This window comes from Salmo trutta, chromosome 20 (genome assembly GCF_901001165.1).
Source record: "Salmo trutta chromosome 20, fSalTru1.1, whole genome shotgun sequence".
In the NCBI taxonomy this organism is placed as follows: Eukaryota; Metazoa; Chordata; class Actinopteri; order Salmoniformes; family Salmonidae; genus Salmo; species Salmo trutta.
Window position 1 is genome coordinate 13,144,549 of NC_042976.1, and position 20,994 is coordinate 13,165,542.

Here is a 20,994-nt window from a genome sequence, read left to right on the forward strand (position 1 = left end):
GAGAGAGAGAGAGAGAGAGCAGACAGGGATTAAGGAGCCAGTGACTTAATATTATAAGAATACTCCTATGGTTAGAGCTTAACCACATAGTCCTCAAGTGTCTGTGTATACACACATCACACATCCGTAATGCAGGGAAAGGCAGGTCCAATGACTAACTTACGTAAGTAAATAAAGAGACCGACGCAGTTCACACACCCAGCATAAAAATGTCTATCATGTGTAAAAAGGACGCCTGGGTCGTTAAATATGCAGTCCATGTATTGAACACATATTTCATGCAGTGTTTGCAAACTAAGTTGTGATAACATCCCGTGGGTTATAGATCTAACACAGCCTTCACGCCACTGTCCCAACATGGATTATTAATGTCTAGACTAAACCAGCTAAGGGTGTTTCCATTTGTTTATTATTATCAAAGATCGGGTTTCACTGATCTAAAAAAGTTTTTCCTAAGCCTTCGATTTAGAAACGCGACCAAAAATAACCCACAGATAGAAACACAATCAAAAATAACCCACAGATAGAAACACAACCAAAAATAACCCACAGATAGAAACACAATCAAAAATAACCCAGAGATAGAAACACAACCAAAAATAACCCACAGATAGAAACACAACCAAAAATAACCCACAGATAGAAACAACCAAAAATAACCCACAGATAGAAACACAACCAAAAATAACCTACAGAAAACAGTTACAAACGATGGAGAAAGCCTTATCTCACCAAAGGAGATTTTGAATGAGAAAGTAAAATATTTTAAACAAATGTTCTCGTCAAGTTCCTGATGAGTTTTGTGATATCCTTCTCCCCAATAATCTTGTTAAACAATCGGTGACACAAACAAAAACTTGTAAAAGCCTAATTACACAGGATGAACTATGGTTGGCATTTGATTCCTTTGAGACGGGGAAAACCCCTAGCCTTGATGGCATTCTAATAGAGACACAGTATAGCAAGGTTTTTATGAACTACTGAAAGATCCATTACAATCATGTTTTAATTACTCCTATATAAATGGCAAACTGTCAGACACACGAAAGAGGAACTGATCTCTCTCCTACTGAAGCAGGAACCAGGGGGGCAATACAAAGACACAGTCTTGTTAAAAAGAGGCGTAAAACAAGGTTGCCCTCTGTCACCATACTTCCATTGCCTTCAGAAAGTATTCACTCCCCTTGACATTTTGTTATGCTACAGCCTGAATTTAAAATGGTATAAATTGAGATTTTGCGTCACTGGCCTACACACAATACCCCATAATGTCAAAGTGGAATTATGTTTTTGGAATGTTTTACAAATTCATTCAAAATGAAAAGCTGAAAGGTCTTGAGTCAATTAGTATTCTACCCCTTTGTTATGTCAAGTCTAAATAGTTCAGGAGTAAAGATTTGCTTTGCAAGTCACATAATAAGTTGCATAGACTCACTCTGTGTGCAATAGTCGTGTTTAACATCATTTTTGAATGACTACCTAATCTCTGTACCCAACACATACTATTATTTGTAAGGTCCCTCAGTCGGCCAGTGAATTTCAAACACAGATTCAACAACAAAGACCAGAGGTTTTCCAATGCCTCGCAAAAAAGGGCACTTATTGGTAGATGGGTAAAAAAAATAAAACAGGCATTGAATATCCCTTTGAGCATGGTTTGGATGGTATATCAACAAACCTAGTCACTAGAAAGATACAGGCATCCATCCTAGCTCAGTTGCCAGAGAGGAAGAAAACCGCTCAGGGACTTTAAAACAGTTACAGAGTTTAATGGCTGTGAGAAAACTGAGGATGGATCAACAACATTGTAGTTACTCCACAATACAAACATGCATCCTGTTTGCAACAAGGCACTAAAGTAAAACTGAGAAAAAAAAATGGCAAAGAAATGTACTTTATGTCCCGAATATAAAGCGTTATGTTTGGGGCAAATCCAACACAACACATCACTGAGTACAATAACTGTTTTATTTTCAAGCATGGTGGTGGCTGCATCATGTTATGGGTATGCTTGACATGGGAGTTTTTTTTAGGACAAAAAGAAACGGAATAGAGCTAAGCACAGGCAAAATCCTAGAGGAAAATCTGGTTCAAGTTTCTTACCAAGACGACATTGAATGTTCCTGAGTGGCCTTTTACTTAAATCGGCTTGAAAATCTATAGCAAGACTTGCAAATGGCTGTCTAGAAATGATCACCAACCAACCTGACAGAGCTTGAATAATTTTTTAAAGAATAATGTGCAAATATTGTACAATCCAGGTGTGCAAAGCTCTTAGAGAATTTCCCAGAAAGGCTCACAGCTGTAATCACTACCAAAGGTGATTCTAACATGTATTGACTCAGGGGTGTGAATACTTATGTAAATAAGATATTTCTGTATTTCACTTTATCATTATGGTATATTGTTTGTAGATGGGGGAGAAGAAATATCTATTTAATCAATTTTGAATTCAGGCTGTAAACCAACAAAATGTGGAATAAGCCAAGGGGGATGAATACTTTCTGAAGGCACTGTATATGGCCTTGGCTTGACTGGAGGTGTTAGGTAGTGAATGCTGCCTGCCTGGGGTTGCGTAAACATAAACTTGGTGTACATGGGCCTACCCTTAGATGTAACAACAACTTGCACTCTTAGAAAAAAGGATTCCAAAAGGGTTCTTCGGCTGTCCCCATAGGGAAACACTTTTTGGTTCCAGGTAGAACTCTTTCTGGTTCCAATTATAACTAGTTTGGGTTCCATGTAGAACCATCTGTGTAAAGGGTTCTACATGGAACTCAAAAGGGTTCTACCCTCATAAAATAATGGTTCTTGTGAGGAACAAAGAGGAGGAGAAAGAGAGGAATAGAGGAAGAGCACTGAGCAGTATCACAGGGAATGTTAGAGACATCAATTACTACAGTACAGTCATGTCTGAATCTGTATCACATTACAGCATCAGTAATGAGGAGAGAGAGAGACAGAGAAAGACAGAGAGAGAGAGAGACGAAGAGAGAGTGAGAGGGTGTCAGAAAGAGAGGAAAGCGAGAGAGAAGAAAAAGAGAGCGATGTGGACGACGATCAAGGCAATTAGCAGATCGTGCTTTTTAATACAGAAACTGTAGCTAGGCAACAGCTAGCAAAGCGCTAAAAGTGATCAAAGTAAACAACTAGACGCTGATTATTTAAGAAACCAATGACTGGATGTTTACTTGACTGTCTCAGGACTGTAATGGGAGCAGTTTTGATGTGGATTTACTGTTAAACATCTCTAAATCACAAGGAGAGTGGTCACACAGATTGCTGTCTCCTGGTTGGCGTTATTGTTAGCATAGCACTTGATGGCTCTCCTCAGTCGACTGATGGGCTGATCCCTTTGAACAGTACTTAACCCACACACACACACACACACACACACACACTTTTTCTCTCTCTCCCATATACACTCCTGATGCCTGCTCCACTCCTCTCCCCAGGCCAGTGATCAGTGTTGTGCTGTGCTGTGCTGTGCTGGCTAAATCATTGAGGGCCATCTGGTTGTCTTCTGAGAGATCAGTGTGCTCCAGGGAGTCCTATCCCAGGCAGACCAAATAGGCCTAATACTACAACCACACTGAGCTTATGCCCCAAATGACACCTTATTCCCTATATAGTGCACCATTTGGGACGCACACTGAGAGATATGAGGAGATATAAGGAGACAGCACAAACCTTAACCGGTACATTGAGGGATGGCTAAACTCATTGGCTCCAACAGATCAGAGCCGCCAGCTATGCTTTACCGCCCACTGTCTCCCACCCTACCTCCACTTTTTGGCTTCTATCTGACTGTGACTTTCTCTCTCCTGTTTCTCTCTCTCTCTCTCTCACACAACACACACACACACACACACACACACACACACACACACACACACACACACACACACACACACACACACACACACACACACACACACACACACACACACACACACACACACACACACACAGAGAAGGGTGAGAAAGATGTGGAAAACAAAATGTGAGAGGTTATTCTCTCTCTCTCTCTCTCTCTCTCTCTCTCTCTCTCTCTCTCTCTCTCTCTCACCCCCCCAACACACCCCCTTCTCACATATAACCAGGTGTGTTGACATCCTGTTTATGATGAGTTCCCTTCTCCCCACACTTCATTACAGCTCTCAAATCAACTGAGTGCCTCCATTGAACATCTTCCATCTACACAGTACACAGAGCACACAGCAGAACTCCAAAACCATTACACCATGAAATATTTAAACAAGCAGCTCCCACAGGAGCCCTGTGATCAATGGATCAATATGAACACCCGGGCAGAAAGCAATACTCAATTAAGGAATCTTTTTTTTTCCATTTGATTGCCGCAGGAAAACATTCTCATGAATAGAGAAGGGACAAACACATACACACACACACTTCCTCCCTCTTCACAGGAAGAGACCAGACACATCAAATAGAGGTTCAAGCCAGGGCATGTTTGTCCCTGCATGAGGCATTGTTAGTGGAATGACCAAATCTGTTCTGGCTTTTCAATGAAACTCTAATGAAAGAACAGGACATTTTGGCATGTCTGTTTATATTGGGCCATTCCCTTATGTTTCTTTTTCTCAGCTTGTCTGGAGATTACATTTTCGGCATTTAGCAGACGCTCTTACCCAGAGCGACATACATGAGTAATTATGGTTAAGTGCCTTGCTCAAAGGCACATTGACAGATTGTTCATCTAGTGGGCTCCAAAATTCAAACCAGCAACCTTTCGGTTACTGGCCCAATGCTCTAACCACTAGGCTACCTGCTGGTTACTGGCCCAATGCTCTAACCACTAGGCTGCCTGCTGGTTACTGGCCCAATGCTCTAACCACTAGGCTACCTGCTGGTTACTGGCCCAATGCTCTAACCACTAGGCTACCTGCTGGTTACTGGCCCAATGCTCTAACCACTAGGCTACCTGCTGGTTACTGGCCCAATGCTCTAACCACTAGGCTACCTGCTGGATACTGGCCCAATGCTCTAACCACTAGGCTACCTGCTGGTTACTGGCCCAATGCTCTAACCCCTAGGCTACCTGCTGGTTACTGGCCCAATGCTCTAACCACTAGGCTACCTGCTGGTTACTGGCCCAATGCTCTAACCACTAGGCTACCTGCTGGTTACTGGCCCAATGCTCTAACCACTAGGCTACCTGCTGGTTACTGGCCCAATGCTCTAACCACTAGGCTACCTGCTGGTTACTGGCCCAATGATCTAACCACTAGGCTACCTGCTGGTTACTGGCCCAATGCTCTAACCACTAGGCTACCTGCTGGTTACTGGCCCAATGCTCTAACCACTAGGCTACCTGCTGGTTACTGGCCCAATGCTCTAACCACTAGGCTACCTGCTGGTTACTGGCCCAATGCTCTAACCACTAGGCTACCTGCTGGTTACTGGCCCAATGCTCTAACCACTAGGCTACCTGCCGGTTACTGGCCCAATGCTCTAACCACTAGGCTACCTGCTGGTTACTGGCCCAATGCTCTAACCACTAGGCTACCTGCTGGTTACTGGCCCAATGCTCTAACCACTAGGCTACCTGCTGGTTACTGGCCCAACGCTCTAACCACTAGGCTACCTGCTGCCTTAGCTGTTGTTATGATTACTTTCTCGTTTCTGGTGCACAGTAAGGATGTCCTAATACATGGTTGATGATTCCCTGCGGCTAACAAAATGAAAAGTTGCTGGAATGAAAACGAACCTGAAACTCAAATGATCTGAGCTGATAATAGACTGTTTGAGAGCCACAGTATTTCCTGTGTGTCCATTTTTCAGTTATATAACCCCCTTTCTCTTCTCTTTCCCCTCCCTCCCTCCCTCCCTCCCTCCCTCTTCCTCCTCCCTCCCTCCCTCCCTCCCTCCCTCCCTCCCTCTTCCTCCCTCCCTCCCTCCCTCCCTCCCTCCCTCCCTCTTCCTCCCTCCCTCCCTCCCTCCCTCCCCTCCCTTCCCTCTTCCTCCCCTCCCTCCCTTCCCTCTCTCCCTCCCTCCCTCCCTCCCTTCTCTCCCTCCCTCCCTCCCTCCCTCCCTCCCTCTTCCTCCCCTCCCTCCCTTCCCTCTCTCCCTCCCTCCCTCCCTCCCTTCTCTCCCTCCCTCCCTCTCTCCCTCCCTCCCTTCCTCCCTTCTCTCCCTTCTCTCCCTCCCTCCCTCCCTCCCTCCCTCCCTCAGACAGTAACTTTGTCCTGGGTAACGCCCAGGTGCAGTCCCTCTACCCTATCGTCTACTGTTCTGATGGCTTCTGTGAGCTGACCGGCTACGCCCGCGCCGAGCTGATGCAGAAGAGCTGTGCATGTCATTTCCTGTACGGGCCGGAGACCAGCGACCAGCTGACGGCGAAGATCCAGGGGGTGTTGGACGACAGGGGGGAGTTTAAGACCGAGCTGGTCTTCTACAAGAAGGGAGGTGAGAGGCTACAGAGACTGGGTGCATCCAAAATATCATAGGTAGGGAATAGGGTGGCATTTCCCATGTGGCACAGTGGTCTAAGACACTGCATCTCAGTGCAAGAGGTGTCACTGCAGTACCTGGTTCAAATCCAGGCTGCAACACATCCGGCCGTGATTGGGAGTCCCATAGGGCGGTGCACAATTGGCTCAGGTTTGGCCGGGGTAGGCCGTCATTGTAAATAGAGAATTTGTTCTTAACTGACTTGCCTAGTTAAATAAATGTTAAATAAAAATAATAAAAAAGGTTGGTGAGAGTGAAGAGGTGAATGATGTGTGTGCGTTGCGGACAGGGGCTACATAGCTGCTACTTGGATAAATAAGCCAAAGACAAGCACAGCCAAATGGATGACAGTCTCAATGTTGTTTTGCGCTTAGTTGGCCCTGCATATTCATTAGCATTTTACAGCCCTCTGGGGTAGGAGAAGAGAGATGTAGTAAAGTTTAGTGAGGCCTGGGGCTGAAACCATTTAGAGATCATCAAACAGAAGTGTGTGTGTGTGTGTGTTTCCGTGTGTGTGAGTGTATGCTTGTGTCCTCACGACACAACCTGAGCCTCCAGAACGATTCAAGGGTTATTAAGCCCTGTCCCTCATCCTCTGGTTCAGGTCCATATTCACACAATGTTTTGGAACACCATGTCATCCAGCCATCCACCCACCTGAGACAGAGAGAACAGCGTTCACCATAACAGCCGTGTAATAGGACACTGTCTGTATGAATATGAGGCTGTTTCATCCTGATTATATCCCTTTATGTACAACCACAACATGTCCACCTGTTACATGACTTTGTCAGGGTTGTTTTTGATGCTCCATATGAATCACTGATTCATATGTAGGCATTGTGCCACAAGAAAGCTGTATGATCATGGAAGCATGCACATTTAAAGCGTCATCACCCTGGTGTGTCAGTGACGTGAGCCAACTCAGCCAAGAGACAACAACTTCTCACCGCGACATTTAAGCAGCCCTTTGCTGCAGAATCAGACTGGGCTGAAGCCATCACCAAATCTATTGGGATGTTTATTGCTGCAGACATGAGGCCATATTATGTTGTGGAAAACAAAGGGTTTCAATATATGGTGAAAGTGCTTGAGCCACGCTACGAAATCCCCTGGCGCACCCACTTCAGTAGGAAGATCGTGCCAGATCTTTATGAACAGGAAAATATCAAAATTGTCGACGAATTATCCAAGGCATCCTTGCCCTCACCACAGACGGGTGGACCTCTAAGGTAACCTCCAGGGCAACGGAAAGCTACGTGACTGTGACTGCTCACTACACCACAGAGGAGTGGACCTCCAGGGTAACAGAAAGCTACCTGACTGTGACTGGTCACTACACCACAGAGGAGTGGACCTCCAGGGTAACAGAAAGCTACGTGACTGTGACTGTTCACTACACCACAGAGGAGTGGACCTCCAGGGTAACAGAAAGCTACGTGACTGTGACTGTTCACTACACCACAGAGGAGTGGACCTCCAGGGTAACAGAAAGCTACCTGACTGACTGCTCACTACACCACAGAGGAGTGGACCTCCAGGGTAACAGAAAGCTACGTGACTGACTGCTCACTACACCACAGAGGAGTGGACCTCCAGGGTAACAGAAAGCTACGTGACTGTGACTGCTCACTACACCACAGAGGAGTGGACCTCCAGGGTAACAGAAAGCTACCTGACTGACTGCTCACTACACCACAGAGGAGTGGACCTCCAGGGTAACAGAAAGCTACGTGACTGTGACTGTTCACTACACCACAGAGGAGTGGGAGATGCGAAGTCCGGTGCTACAGACACGCCCCCTCTATGAGAGTCACACAGACACAAATCTGGCGCAGGTACTGCTAGGAGCAGCTAGGAGCAGCTGGGAGCAGCTAGGAGCAGCTGGGAGCAGCTAGGAGCAGCTGGGACCAGCTGGGAGCAGCCGGGAGCAGCCGGGAGCAGCCGGGAGCAGCTAGGAGCAGCTAGGAGCAGTAGCAGAGTGGAAGCTAGAGGCCCAATAGCAATATCCCAACCACCACAGATAATGCCAAGAACCAAGTAAATGCAGTGATAGAGGCTGGACTGGGGCCGCAGATAGCTTGCTTTGCACATGTGATCAATTTAGCATTCTAAAAGGGGAATCTCAGTGAACCAGATGGACCGCCTCCTTGGGAGGATCAGGAAGGTGGTTTCCTTTTTCCACAGAAGCACAACAGCCGCTCATGTGCTTAAGACCAAGCAAGAAATGTTACAGCTACCGACCCACAAGCTCATACACCATCTCACAACAAGATGGAACTCCACTTATGACATGTTGCAGCGCCATCTTGAGCAGCAGGCAGCTGTATACTCTGCACTGACAGACAAGACCCTGAAAAAAAGAAAGACATCGTCACCTTGTCTGATGATGACGTGAAAGTGGCAGAGGAGGTCCTCCAGGTGCTCAAACCCCTCAAAACGGTTACAACCCTACTGAGCACTGAAACTGCACCGTCTGTGTCCATGATCCTACCTCTGAAAACAAGGATTCTACAATCCATGGTCCCAAGTGAGGAAGACAGCACCATCACTAGAGATGTCAAGGCTGCCATTAGAGAGGACCTGAGCCCCAGATACCCCCCTAATGTACAGGACTACCTTCATAGATGTACTGCACTGGATCCAAGGTTCAAGTCCCTGTCTGTTCAAGTCCCTGTCTCACCTAGACCCTGCCCTATGGCGGAGGACATACAGTGATCTCACCACTGAGATTGTGGCCACTGAAGAGGTAAAAAAATAAATAAGACTGAATTACTTAAATAATAAATATAGTGCAGTCTAATCTTAGTCTATGCTATTGCTATTAGAATCATCCATTTTTTATTTGTAATAATAATGGCTTTTATTAAATGTTATTGCCACAATTATAGTTCTATGAAATGTGAAATTAAATAATTAGTTACTTTAATTGATCAAGTCATTTTTTCTGCAGGGTCAAGCCACAGAACCAACAGGACCAGACTCAGAGGCATCTCCTCCACTAAATCATTTGGCCACGAAGGAGCTTTTCAGGGAGACCTTTGCGAGCAAGGACACAGGCAAGATGTTTGCCAACACCATCGAAGAGGAGGTGGCATCCTACAAAGCAGCAAGCGGCGTTCCAGTGGATGGTGATCCACTGGCATGGTGGAAAAGCAATGCGTGTAAATACCCTCACATTGCCATGATGGCAAGATGCTACCTGGCTGTGCCTGGCACTCCAGTTCCTAGCGAGAGGGTGTTCTCCACGGCAGGGGACATAGTGACTGCAGAGGTCTACCCTCTCCCCAGACAATGTAGACGTCCTCATCTTTTAGAAAAATAATGTGAAGTTATAACTCAGGTCTGCTTTGCTTTCTTTCTTTTTTAACTTTGTTTTGATGATGTGGACACAGGCTATTTTTCATTCACTATTGTTCAAAGGAAAAAGGTATCATGCCTTAAATTGCACTTTAATTTAACAATTGAGTATTGAATATTTATTTTTCTCTGAATGTCCTTGAGTGGCCCAGCCAGAGCCCGGACTTGAACTCGATCAACATCTCTGGAGAGACCTGAAAATAGCTGTGCAGCAACATTCCCCATCCAACCTGACAGAGTTTGAGAGGATCTGCAGAGAAGAATGGGAAAAACTCGCCAAATACAGGTGTGCCAAGCTTGTAGCGTCATACCCAAGAAGACTCAAGGCTGTAATCGCTGCCAAAGGTCCTTCAACAAAGTACTGAATAAAGGGTCTGAATACTTATGTAAATGTGATATTACATTTTTTTTTTTTACTTTCACCCCTGGTCACAATAACCCATACAGTATGGTAAAGAAAGGGGGATTGTTAGGTTCTGAACAAACAGAGTAAAAACTCAAATGGATTACTAGGAAAAGCTCAAACCAAGTATATTCACCCTCTGGGTTAAACAGCTGCTAAGATAAAGACATGTTTACACAAGCGCATATATTTATACCCTCCTACTAGGCGGAGTCAACTCCTTGCACATCTAGACAGCCAATACATCTCTGTTGCTAGTCATGAACTTAATTGGTTCCTCTCACTGGTGTTGTAATGGCCCCGCCTCCTGCTAGAACCTTTGTGTGCATGTACGTATATCTGTGTAACAGGACTGTCCCTTGTCACTTCATCTGACCTGACAGCGGTCCGATTTCCTCACTCCTCCCTAATCCTCGGCTGTCCTACTTTATCAGTGACTGAGACCAGACTGTTGCCCTTCGCCTCCCTCCTTAGGAGCCATGAGATTGATCAATACCATGATTTGACAGAATGTAAACTGTCTGCCCTCCCACTTCCTCACTTAGTAACTTTCCATACACCTAGTTCTTATCTACCCTTCGTTGACCCCAACATATTTAATCCTTATATGTGTAAAGTAATCAATAAGTTCTAGTATAATAACATGAATAAGTATATTTCAAGCTAGAATCCAACAGGATGTATCTTAATACAGTATGGATGACATCAGTTGAATGGATGACATCAGTTGAATGGATGACATCAGTTGAATGGATGATATCAGTTGAATAGACACTAGCAAACTATTATCTCTTCTAGATCAATCAAGATCAAATCTGTAAATTTGTTTTTTTAGCTTATGTGTTATCATACAGCCAGCTAGGGCCAAACTCATTTCACTTTCTGAATGACCCTTTTGGAACTACGATTCCTAAGATGAAAAAGCTTTTATTCACTAATAAAGACATCCTGCATTTGTCTCTCTCGCTCCATCGGTAATAACAATGTCTAACAGGGAAGCTGTAGGCTTTGACTCAGGGGGCAGAATGTGAAGCTAGACATGCATAACCACACAGCATTTAAATGAGTTTGCAAAATAACACACAAACACACACACACACACACACACACACACTCACACACACACACACGCTTGTTTTGAACTAAGACTTGGCATACCACTTGCATACACAGAGTGCCCATCCAGAGACACAAAACAAAATAAAGTGAGGTAGTGAGATGTTGTTTTCTGTGTTTTGCTGTTCAAAGATACCGGGCTAGAGCAGCCAGTAGCTTTTCCAGTCTCTACAGGAGATGAAAGGAGCTTTTCCTATATCTTTAAAAAGACATGTTTTATATCTACAGACAACTGGAGAGGATTTAGTTGTGGTAATGGACTGTGTAGTAGGATGATGTGTGTGTGTGTGTGTGTGTGTGTGTGTGTGTGTGTGTGTGTGTGTGTGTGTGTGTGTGTGTGTGTGTGTGTGTGTGTGTGTGTGTACTCACATACCAGCTAGCACATTTGGTTCCTTGGAATTTATAGGAACGTACATTTTTGGTTTTCCATTAGTTCTGGGAACAAAGCCATCCGTTTCCTGACTGGTAAAACGGAATGTATTTGAAACATTCTGAGAACGGAAGAGAACATTTTGCCTATTCTGGGAACATAGATTTTTAGGTTGCAGAGAAGTTCTGAGAATGTTTTGCTATGGTTCCCTGAAAGTTTTCCTGGGAGGTTTTATTAATGTTCTGAGAACGGAAATTATAGGTTATTAATGGAAAGTAATTAAATAACGTTTCAATAAGATTTTTAATTACGCTGCTAGCTTAGTTGAACTGTTTTGAACTTCAAGCACAGATAAAAATTGATTTGCGTAGACATTAAGTGTGCAAACATGTTTTTGTACTTATTGTGGCACAGCATCAGTGAGATTCAAACCTATGATGTTGTGTTCTCTATCTATGGAAGTAATTCACTGTGCCACCAGGATGGAGCTAACATGACATGTTTTTAACTGATACAAAGCTGTTCATTTTAGTCTATTCAAACAGACCCCATTTCAAAGGAAACAAGCATTCATTAAGATCAGGTGTTGCCATTTAGTGGGCGTGGCCAACACACCTGAACACACTTAACAAGAGCGAGGATAGAGAGAGTTTTCTCTGAATGTTTTCTGATGGTTTTCATGGAAAGTTTTCATGGACAGTTTTCTTAATGTTCTCGCAACAATTTGAGAACAAGCCTTTAAATAGATCAATGAGGAAACCTGTAGGAAATGTTACAGTATGCTAAAGTACTGAAATTCCCACAGAAGAATGTTGTTTCTTAACCTTCTCTGAACTAATTTAGAACATTCCCAATGTCAAACCAGTTGGAGAACGTTCCTGAAACATTACGGATATTGGAATGAAATGTAACCACATTTGAACTTTAAAAACAATTATGTTAAAGTAATTAAATACCAATAAAAAAAAATATATATGGTCAAGTTCCTTAAAAATGCTGAGAATGTTCCAAAGCCAAGCAACTATCCTGCACCATTCCCAGAAAGTTGTGGGAAGGTGGTATGCAAAATAACTTTAGGATAACCATGCTCTAAGAAACATACAGTATGGTTCTCAGAATGTGATGTGCTAGCTGGGATGTGTACATCTTTATCAGGGTCATCTCCATCTCTTTTTGTACCAATCCGCCACTACAAATATCCACCTGATTCACAGGGTTTTTCTACCAGTATGTGAGCAGTAGTCTACGTTCAGAACCACTGTGACTCCAGTGAGTGATATGCACCTCTATCTGTGTTCCAGGTTCCCAGTTTTGGTGTCTGCTGGACATCGTGCCCATTAAGAATGAGAAGGGAGAGGTGGTGCTGTTTCTGGTGTCTCACAAGGACATCACTGACAACAAGAAGGACCAGGACCCAGAGCAAGGCCCCGAGACTGGTGAGTTACCCTGGGTTAGACCCGGACCCAGAGCAAGGCACCAAGACTGGTGAGTTACCCTGAGTTAGAATCTGACTTAACTTGGCTTAGAGTCTGATTTATCATGGGTTAACCTGATTTGAGTAGGTCTTAACTTAGGTGAACTTGGGAGGGAGTAGAGAGAGACAGAGACCGAAACAGAAATAGAGAGAGAGAACGAGACAGGGAGAGAAGATGGAAAGATATGAGTATTTTATTATTTTATACCGTCAAATGAGGTTTTACAGCTGTTCTCTATCATATTTATACTTCAGAGAAAGGCTACCTTGATGATTGCTAACTACTGCACAATTTAGATACTTGCCCCCCAATCCCCGCCTTCACCAAAACACGTGTACATATTGGACTATAAATTGTGCCTTCCTGTATTATACTGATGCTAAAATGTTTATTCTATTCTACTGAGACATTTACTTTGTGTTTATATTCTTATCTTTGATTATTTCTTATTGTTGTTGCATTGTTGGATGGTGTATATCATGTTTATCCCGTACATACGGCTAATAAAACTTGAAACTACCTGATCTTCACCCAAACTCTGACATTCTCCCTCTCTGCCACTCTCTGTGATTGTTCTAATGCATTTCTCATTTGGCTACAGAGGACTCAGCTTAATTCAGCTTCACTTGACACTGATTCAGTTTTGTTCCAGACACCACACAGGGTTACTACATGTTCTACTAAATCCAAACAACTTACAGAGTGAAATAATGGGAGAAATATAGAGTAGATGAATAGGGATGGATGGAGGGAGGGAGGGAGGGAGGGAGGGAGGGAGGGCGGGCGGGCGGGAGGGCGGGCGGGAGGGAGGGAGGGCGGGAGGGAGGGAGGGGTGTTCATGTTTTCTGTTCTGTCATTTATCACAAGGACGTAATGACTGTAACCTTTAACGAGCCTCAGCAGCACACAGGTGTTACACTGTTATAGATTAGGGAGGAAGGGAGGGATGGATGGAGAGAGAGAGAAAAGTGAGAGAGAGAGACTTTTTTGACTTTTTGTCTTTCTTTAATGATACATCCTCATTTCATTAAAACCATTCAAATTCCACCCCTCCTCCCCCAGCAGCCGCAGGTCCCTGCAGTCGCTTCTGCAGGGTGACCGATTGAACCGATCTCAAAAGGATTGCTGGATTGTGGAAGATAAGCTCCTCCCACACCCATAGCCCAGGCTCCACAACCCTTCTCGTGTGGCCCTTAACAGCTGCCCCACCGAGTAAAAAATCAGAGAGACCTCTATACTCAGCCTCTCCAGCCTCATGAGAAACAGCTGCCGGTCCAACCCTAATCCACCAGCACTCCTCAGCAGCGCGCATGCTGGTTCCCTCCAGCCGACATCAGTATGGTACAGCAGTCTCTGCACTGCCTTTAGTCGGAATGCAGCCACTCTGTTCTCCAGTTCCACCAGGCCCTGTCCTCCTTCGTGGACAGACATATACAACACTATGCCACAGGGAGGATGCCGCCAGGTTGTTGATTATCAGCACCCTTCTTCTATATGACACTTGGGACAGGAGCCACCTCCACTTGACCAGTCTTGACACCTCTGCCTGTGACAGCCCCTCACAGTTCTTCCTAACCCACCTCTCTGAGCCCAGGTACACCCCCAAAATTTTAAGCCCTTCACAACCCCACTGCAAACCCCCCGGAAGCAGAGGGGGGGCCCTATCCATCCATGCCCCACATAACAGAGCTTTTCTCTTGCCCCAGTTCACCTTAGCTGACGAAGCTCCCTCGTACACCTTCAGACTAGTGTCATGACTGTCCTGATCAGGTCAGGGTACAGGAGACCACCACCCTACAGATTATCTCCCAAACCCCCAACAGAGGAGGAGAGATCTAGGGGTCTGAAGATGTGGGGGTTTTATGACACCTCACGCCCATAATAAACCTTAGGCCACAGAGAAATTCCTTTGTCCTAACAATGGAGAACTGGCCTCAGAACATTAAACATGCAATAAAGGGACTTTGGAACAATGGTTTCCGTCAGCCACAATGGTGGTCATGACGAGAGGTGGAATATTAAAATGTATGTAACTTTTGTATTGTTTTTAAAGGTTAAGAGATGACGTTATTATGAAAACATTGTACCTTTAAGAGTTTTCCCAGTATATGCCTGATGTTTATACATTGTACATTGTGTGGAAAATATCCAAATCAAACAGAATGTTTTGGTAAAGATGAAATGTGAAGTTAGTGTCTAAAATTGGATTTTAGTCAAAATCTAGGCCTTGCCCCTTTACTTGGTCCGCCCAGAGAATTGCCCTAAAGGCGGTTACACCCACTTCTGACCCGAGGGTATAAGACAGGAGAGTGAAGAATTAACATAGGAGACTAATTGACCCCAAGCTGCAGCGAAGGTCTAACAAAGTCGACGAACCCCAAAACGAAACACAAGGTTGAAGACAAAGAAATCTTTTTCTACACGAGCTACGGACGAGTAGCTGTGTCTAAGCGGGTGAATTCAAGCCGAACCACCCAGTCTCCACTCTCCATCAAATCGTGGTATCTTCACCGTTCGAGTCCGACGCTGTGAGCTCTGAGCTACAGAGCTGTCTGTCCTCAGAAGACCGCGAGGGATCAGACCACTAAGCCAAGAAGGACACTGACATCGTGAGGACAACCAGAGAGTTGCCGGAGAAGTGCGTCATTGAGAAGCCTAAAGGACCCACGCGGAGCTTCCCACCTGAGACCTCCAACACGTAATTACATCATTATATTCTGACCCATAAGAGCGGCAGTTCGGGGCAAGGCTAGGTTTTAAATAAGCATAGCTGACAAATGAACCCAAATGTATATTTCTCTCGTGTACTTTCTTTGTTTCTCTCTCTTTTAAATCCCCATTTTGGGTAACACGCGCCATAGTGTGTTGGCCCGTTATACTAAGTCCTAATCAATAGCTAGACTGTGTTTTGTGTATGTGTATTTTTATCATCATTTTAGCTTGCTAGTAAATAAATAATCAACTAAGATTGGTGTGGTAAATTCATTGGTGAAGCCCGGGTCCGTGCAGATTCCCGGATTATGCGACGTTCAGAATGAGACTGTAGAGGAAATTGATTAATTTAGCGACTGTTGTAAAATTGATATTCTGATATCCTTTGAGTTAATTTGGGAAATAGAAACTCAATCAAAACAATGTTCCCATGGTGCCCCAGGTTAATGAGTTAATAATTGCTTGATTCATTGCTTAATTCATTTAATCACGCAATTATAAACCGTTAATCATTCGATGAGCAACAGTCGTCACATTAACTAATACAACGTCACGACACTAGTCTCTAGTGCCTGCATATCCTGCCCATCCCTGGCCATCACAGAAACGTCATCTGCATACGCCGACTCTGCTATGCCTGCCAACACACCCATGCCTGTCCAGGACACTCCCTGCAGTCTCCTGTGTAGGAGGCCTAAAAAAAGGCTCAATGGCTATTGTAGAAAACTGCCCCGATAGAGGGTATCCTTGTCTAATGCTCCGCCTCATCCAGACTGGCCTACTGAGCCCCCTTCCCACCTTGACCATACATGATGCCCCAGCATACAACATCTTCACACAGGTCAAAAACCTTTCCCCAAACCCAAACACAGACATCACATTAAACAGATACTCATGGTTCACTCTCTCAAAAGCCTTCTCTTGGTCTAAAGAGACCAGTCCAAAGTTCACATTAGAAACTCTCGACAAGTCCAACATGTCCCTGTTGTCCGTGATTGAGCATCCCAGTACACAATATGTCTGGTCCTTGTGCACTATAGAGTCCAGATGGGACTTCAGTCTGTTAGCGAGGACCTTGGCAAATATCTTGTAGTCCGCACAGAGCAATGTCACTGGCCTCCAGTTCTTAATTTCACACAAGCCCCTTTTTTGGACAGGAGAGTCAGAGCCGTCCGACGGCAGCTCATTGGCAACTCTCTTACCCCAACGCACTCACGCAATACGCAAAAGAAGTCCAGTTCATTTATTCCCCAGAATGGTAGCGCCCAACAGCCTATTGCTCTGATTCCTGGACATGTAAAAACGATCTAGTCTGGCTGCACTCACCCTAACCCCAAAGACCTTCACCCATGTATACTGTCTTGTGTTGGGAAGTTCTCCAAACATCCACTAGGTTAAACTACTTAATGATATCCCTTAACACCTACCAATGAGCCTGAATGAGGCTCCTCCCCATTTCTATCTTTCTTAAAATCCATCGTACACTTCCAGTCCTGCCGACCACCAGCGTCTCCTTAGGTGCTCCAGGTGAGAGTTCCTGTATAAGACACCCAAACAGACGCCCCGCCACCTCTCTCTCCCTGAGTTAGGCGCATACACACTACCCCCAACACCTCCTTTGAGGAGCATATTTTTACAGCCAGACACGGTGCAAGAAGGACTGCCACCTCTGCACTAACATTTGTTCCATGGCTCAGCACACTTCCCCCTTTCCACCAGAGCCCCCAATCGACTTCATTCACCACATCACTATGCGTCTCCTGCAGAAACAACACCTTTACTTTTTTCCTTTTCATATTCACCCAACAGATTCCTCTTTCCTGTGTCTCTGGTGCCATTTAAAGTAAACGAGCCTACCTGAAGAGTCTCCATAAGAAGTGGGACAAAAGCCAACAAATAAAGAGACCAATAGCAAAGCTCAAAAAATGTAACTATTCATCTAAACAGCATCTGAAGGTAGACCCTTACACACGGCTGTGTCACTTCCTCATCCTAAAACGTTCCCTGGGTGAGAGGACACCATGCCACTCATTTCTCATAGCGTGTTGTGCTGATCTTACAAACTTTCCCGGATGGCAAAAAAATCTTAAAGATTAACCCTTTTCCCTTTAGTCTCATTCAGGAACCTTGACAGGTCCTTTACCTTGTACTTTGACCCCTCTGCCTGACTGGCTGTCAGCTCTGGACCCATTCACGAGGAGTCTGAAAGGAAAGCTCCTCTTCTTCAGACTCACCTTCCTCCTCCTCATCTCCATCTCCTATCCTGATCACCTGCCCTTTCTCTCTAGTCGCCCCCCCCCAGCACCACGCAAAGGTTCCTTAGTGCCTTTGACCACACCAGCCTCTCCCCTCCCACCTCTTTTCTTCTCCCCCTTTTTCCTCTTGCGCTTGACACCCTCCTCCACCTCCCAGTCGCTTGCCCTTCCCCACTATACTCTCATCATCCACTAGCATAACCTGACTAGGCCCAGCCACCATCCATGACATGACCAGCCTCAGCTACACCACCATCCATATCATGACTAGATCCAGCCTCAGCTACACCACCATCTATAGCCTGACTTGACCCAGCCTCATCTACACCACTATTTCAAGCATGACTAGGCCCAGCCTCACCTACACCACCATCCATAGCATGTGCTGGCAAACCCTGCGTACAGCCCCTCCCCATGCCTCACTTTAAAATGCACATTTAACTGTTGCTCATTGTTATTCAGAAACATGAACACTTGCCTCCGGACCGAAACAACATGCTTAACGGCATCTGCCTGAAAACCTGCCGACAGTTCACGAAAACCGCTAGCAAACGTACCAAACCAACTCAGCTCTTTCCAGATTTGATCATCCATAATAAACAGAGGCAAATTCGCAACTACCACACTAGGCACCAACACATCCCTTACAAATATTCCACAAGCAATCAGCCTACCAAATGTACTATTTTCATGAACACCACCGCAGCTTTGTTAATTCTGGAAGCAGAATGTATAAATTCAGCTCCTACCTGTTCGCCGACCACGAGTAGACCCTCCTCCACATTAACTCCAATCTCAGGAACACACCTAAATCCATGCCGTAACTACAGCGACTCCACCGCGCTAGGCTGCGAAGCCATCGTGCACACCACACCGTTCAAAACCCCAGGAGTGTAAAATTATTTTTCCTCCCTTACTTTGAAAAAATATTGTGGGTACCGCTAAACTAACAGTGCGTTAACCCTCTACCATAGAACATGTTAATTGAAAGAAAAGACCAAGGAAAGAATCAAGAAAATTAGTAAGGACAGAGCCCTCCACACTGTCCTCTCAACTACAAAACATTCCCAGCCATCACTGAGAGCGAGCAAGAGCGAGCAAGAGCGAGCAAAAGGGGTATTTAGAGCAAATTTCCTGGAATTCTACACATTTTGCCATGGGAAAGATAGAAAAATTTGCTTTTTATAGCTCACATTTTGCCATGAGGATGAGATTTGTTTTTGCAGTTTTTAAAGCCAATTTCCTGCTAGCAGCAGCGTAAAAAAGGGGTACAATGAAAATAGACCAGGTAGCCATTTGATTAACTGTTTAGCAGTTTTATGGCTTTGGGGTAGAAGCTATTAGGGAGCCTTTTGGACATAGACTTGGCGCTCCGGCACCGCTTGCCGTGCCATAGCAGAGAGAACAGTCTGTGACTTGAGAATTTTAGAACTTGGACATAGTCTTGCTGGCTTAACGTTATATCCTAATGTGACTTTGGTGAGGTCATGTTGTTGTTCACATTACCGTCTCTGGTAAACACACAGTGTATCAAATAACATCAAAGTTTATATGTCACATGCAGAGGATACAAAAGGTGTAAACGGTACAGTGAAATAGTTACTTGCATAGTGGCTAGCTAAACAATGGACCATAATCCCAACTCATAACGTTACTACCATGCATGAATCTGCAGGTAGCTAAAGCTAACCAACTAGGTTCAATGTTAGCTAGCTATCTAACATTAGGCTATAACTAGTAATGCAAATGGATTTCTGAGATACAAATAATATTATGACACAGATCATACACATAATGTTAGCTAGCGAGCCGTACACTTTAACTTGCAATGAAAACGACTTTCTGACAAAATTAGAAATGTATAATATCTGAAAATATAGCTAGCAAGACTCTCTTACCCATATACATGTATGAACGCTTATCCCTCTCTGTCACCGATGCCATTATTTGCCCTTTGTTTGAAGATGTAATCCGGAGACAGGTATTTCATACAACAGCCTTCTGTGTGTTCTCTTTTCGACTCCCTCCGCATATTTGCAATCAAACAGCAGAATTTTCTCCATCTCCTTAGCTATCATACTCTGCTTCCACTGAGAATTCCACTGACTTCAAAACTAGGTAAACTTCTTCCGTGAAAGCAACACTGTTGATCACTGTTTCAGAAGACTCTACAATGTCTGGTTCAATAAATAAAAAAAATTAACCTAAATCAGGGATTTCCTCATGGTCTGATTCATTTTCAGAGTCAGAGAGAGTCAGCATGGCACGATCTTCCTCCAGAAAGTGGAGAGCATTAGCAACATTTTTGCAGTTCTTTGTGAAATCTTTCAAAAAAGCTGCATGAGAAAGGATTAACTACACATACTGAGCAGCTCCTATTATAGACAGAAGCATGCTACATGGCAGACCAATCCAAAATCATCTCTAGGCATGTCCAGCCCATCCATTATCTCAGCCAATCATGGCTAGCAGGACTTTCTCCGTGGCTAAACCAGCTAGGCTCGTAATTTAACAATTGTATTTGTATTTACAGATGGCATACACATTTGTTGTTAAGGCACATGAAAGTTCACATGTTCCAGAAGGCATTTCTGCCAATTTCCACAATTGTTTAGAAGCCTGTAAAACTGCAACCATCCCCTCCGGTGCCATTTAAATGTTCATATTCTGTTAACTCATATCCAAAACATTTTGCTGGCTCATCCTATACTCGTATTTGTGACCAAAGTATAAATTGTAGAAAAAGCCCCACCTAAAACTTGTATCTCAAACAGACATTTCAAAAATGTTTGCTATTTTCTCATACAGGATGATGTCCAATCAGCGGTC

The 20,994-nt window shown here is 44.5% G+C and overlaps 1 protein-coding gene across 1 annotated transcript in view; it reads left to right on the forward strand.

Moving 5' to 3' along the window:
• The window catches only part of LOC115156292 (potassium voltage-gated channel subfamily H member 8-like), a 219,652-nt gene that overhangs the window by 103,053 nt on the left and 95,605 nt on the right, over window positions 1-20,994 (forward strand). Inside the window, 2 exon segments of the mRNA XM_029703745.1 lie at window positions 6,196-6,429; window positions 13,025-13,163. Coding sequence (XP_029559605.1) covers window positions 6,196-6,429; window positions 13,025-13,163 — 373 coding nt within the window.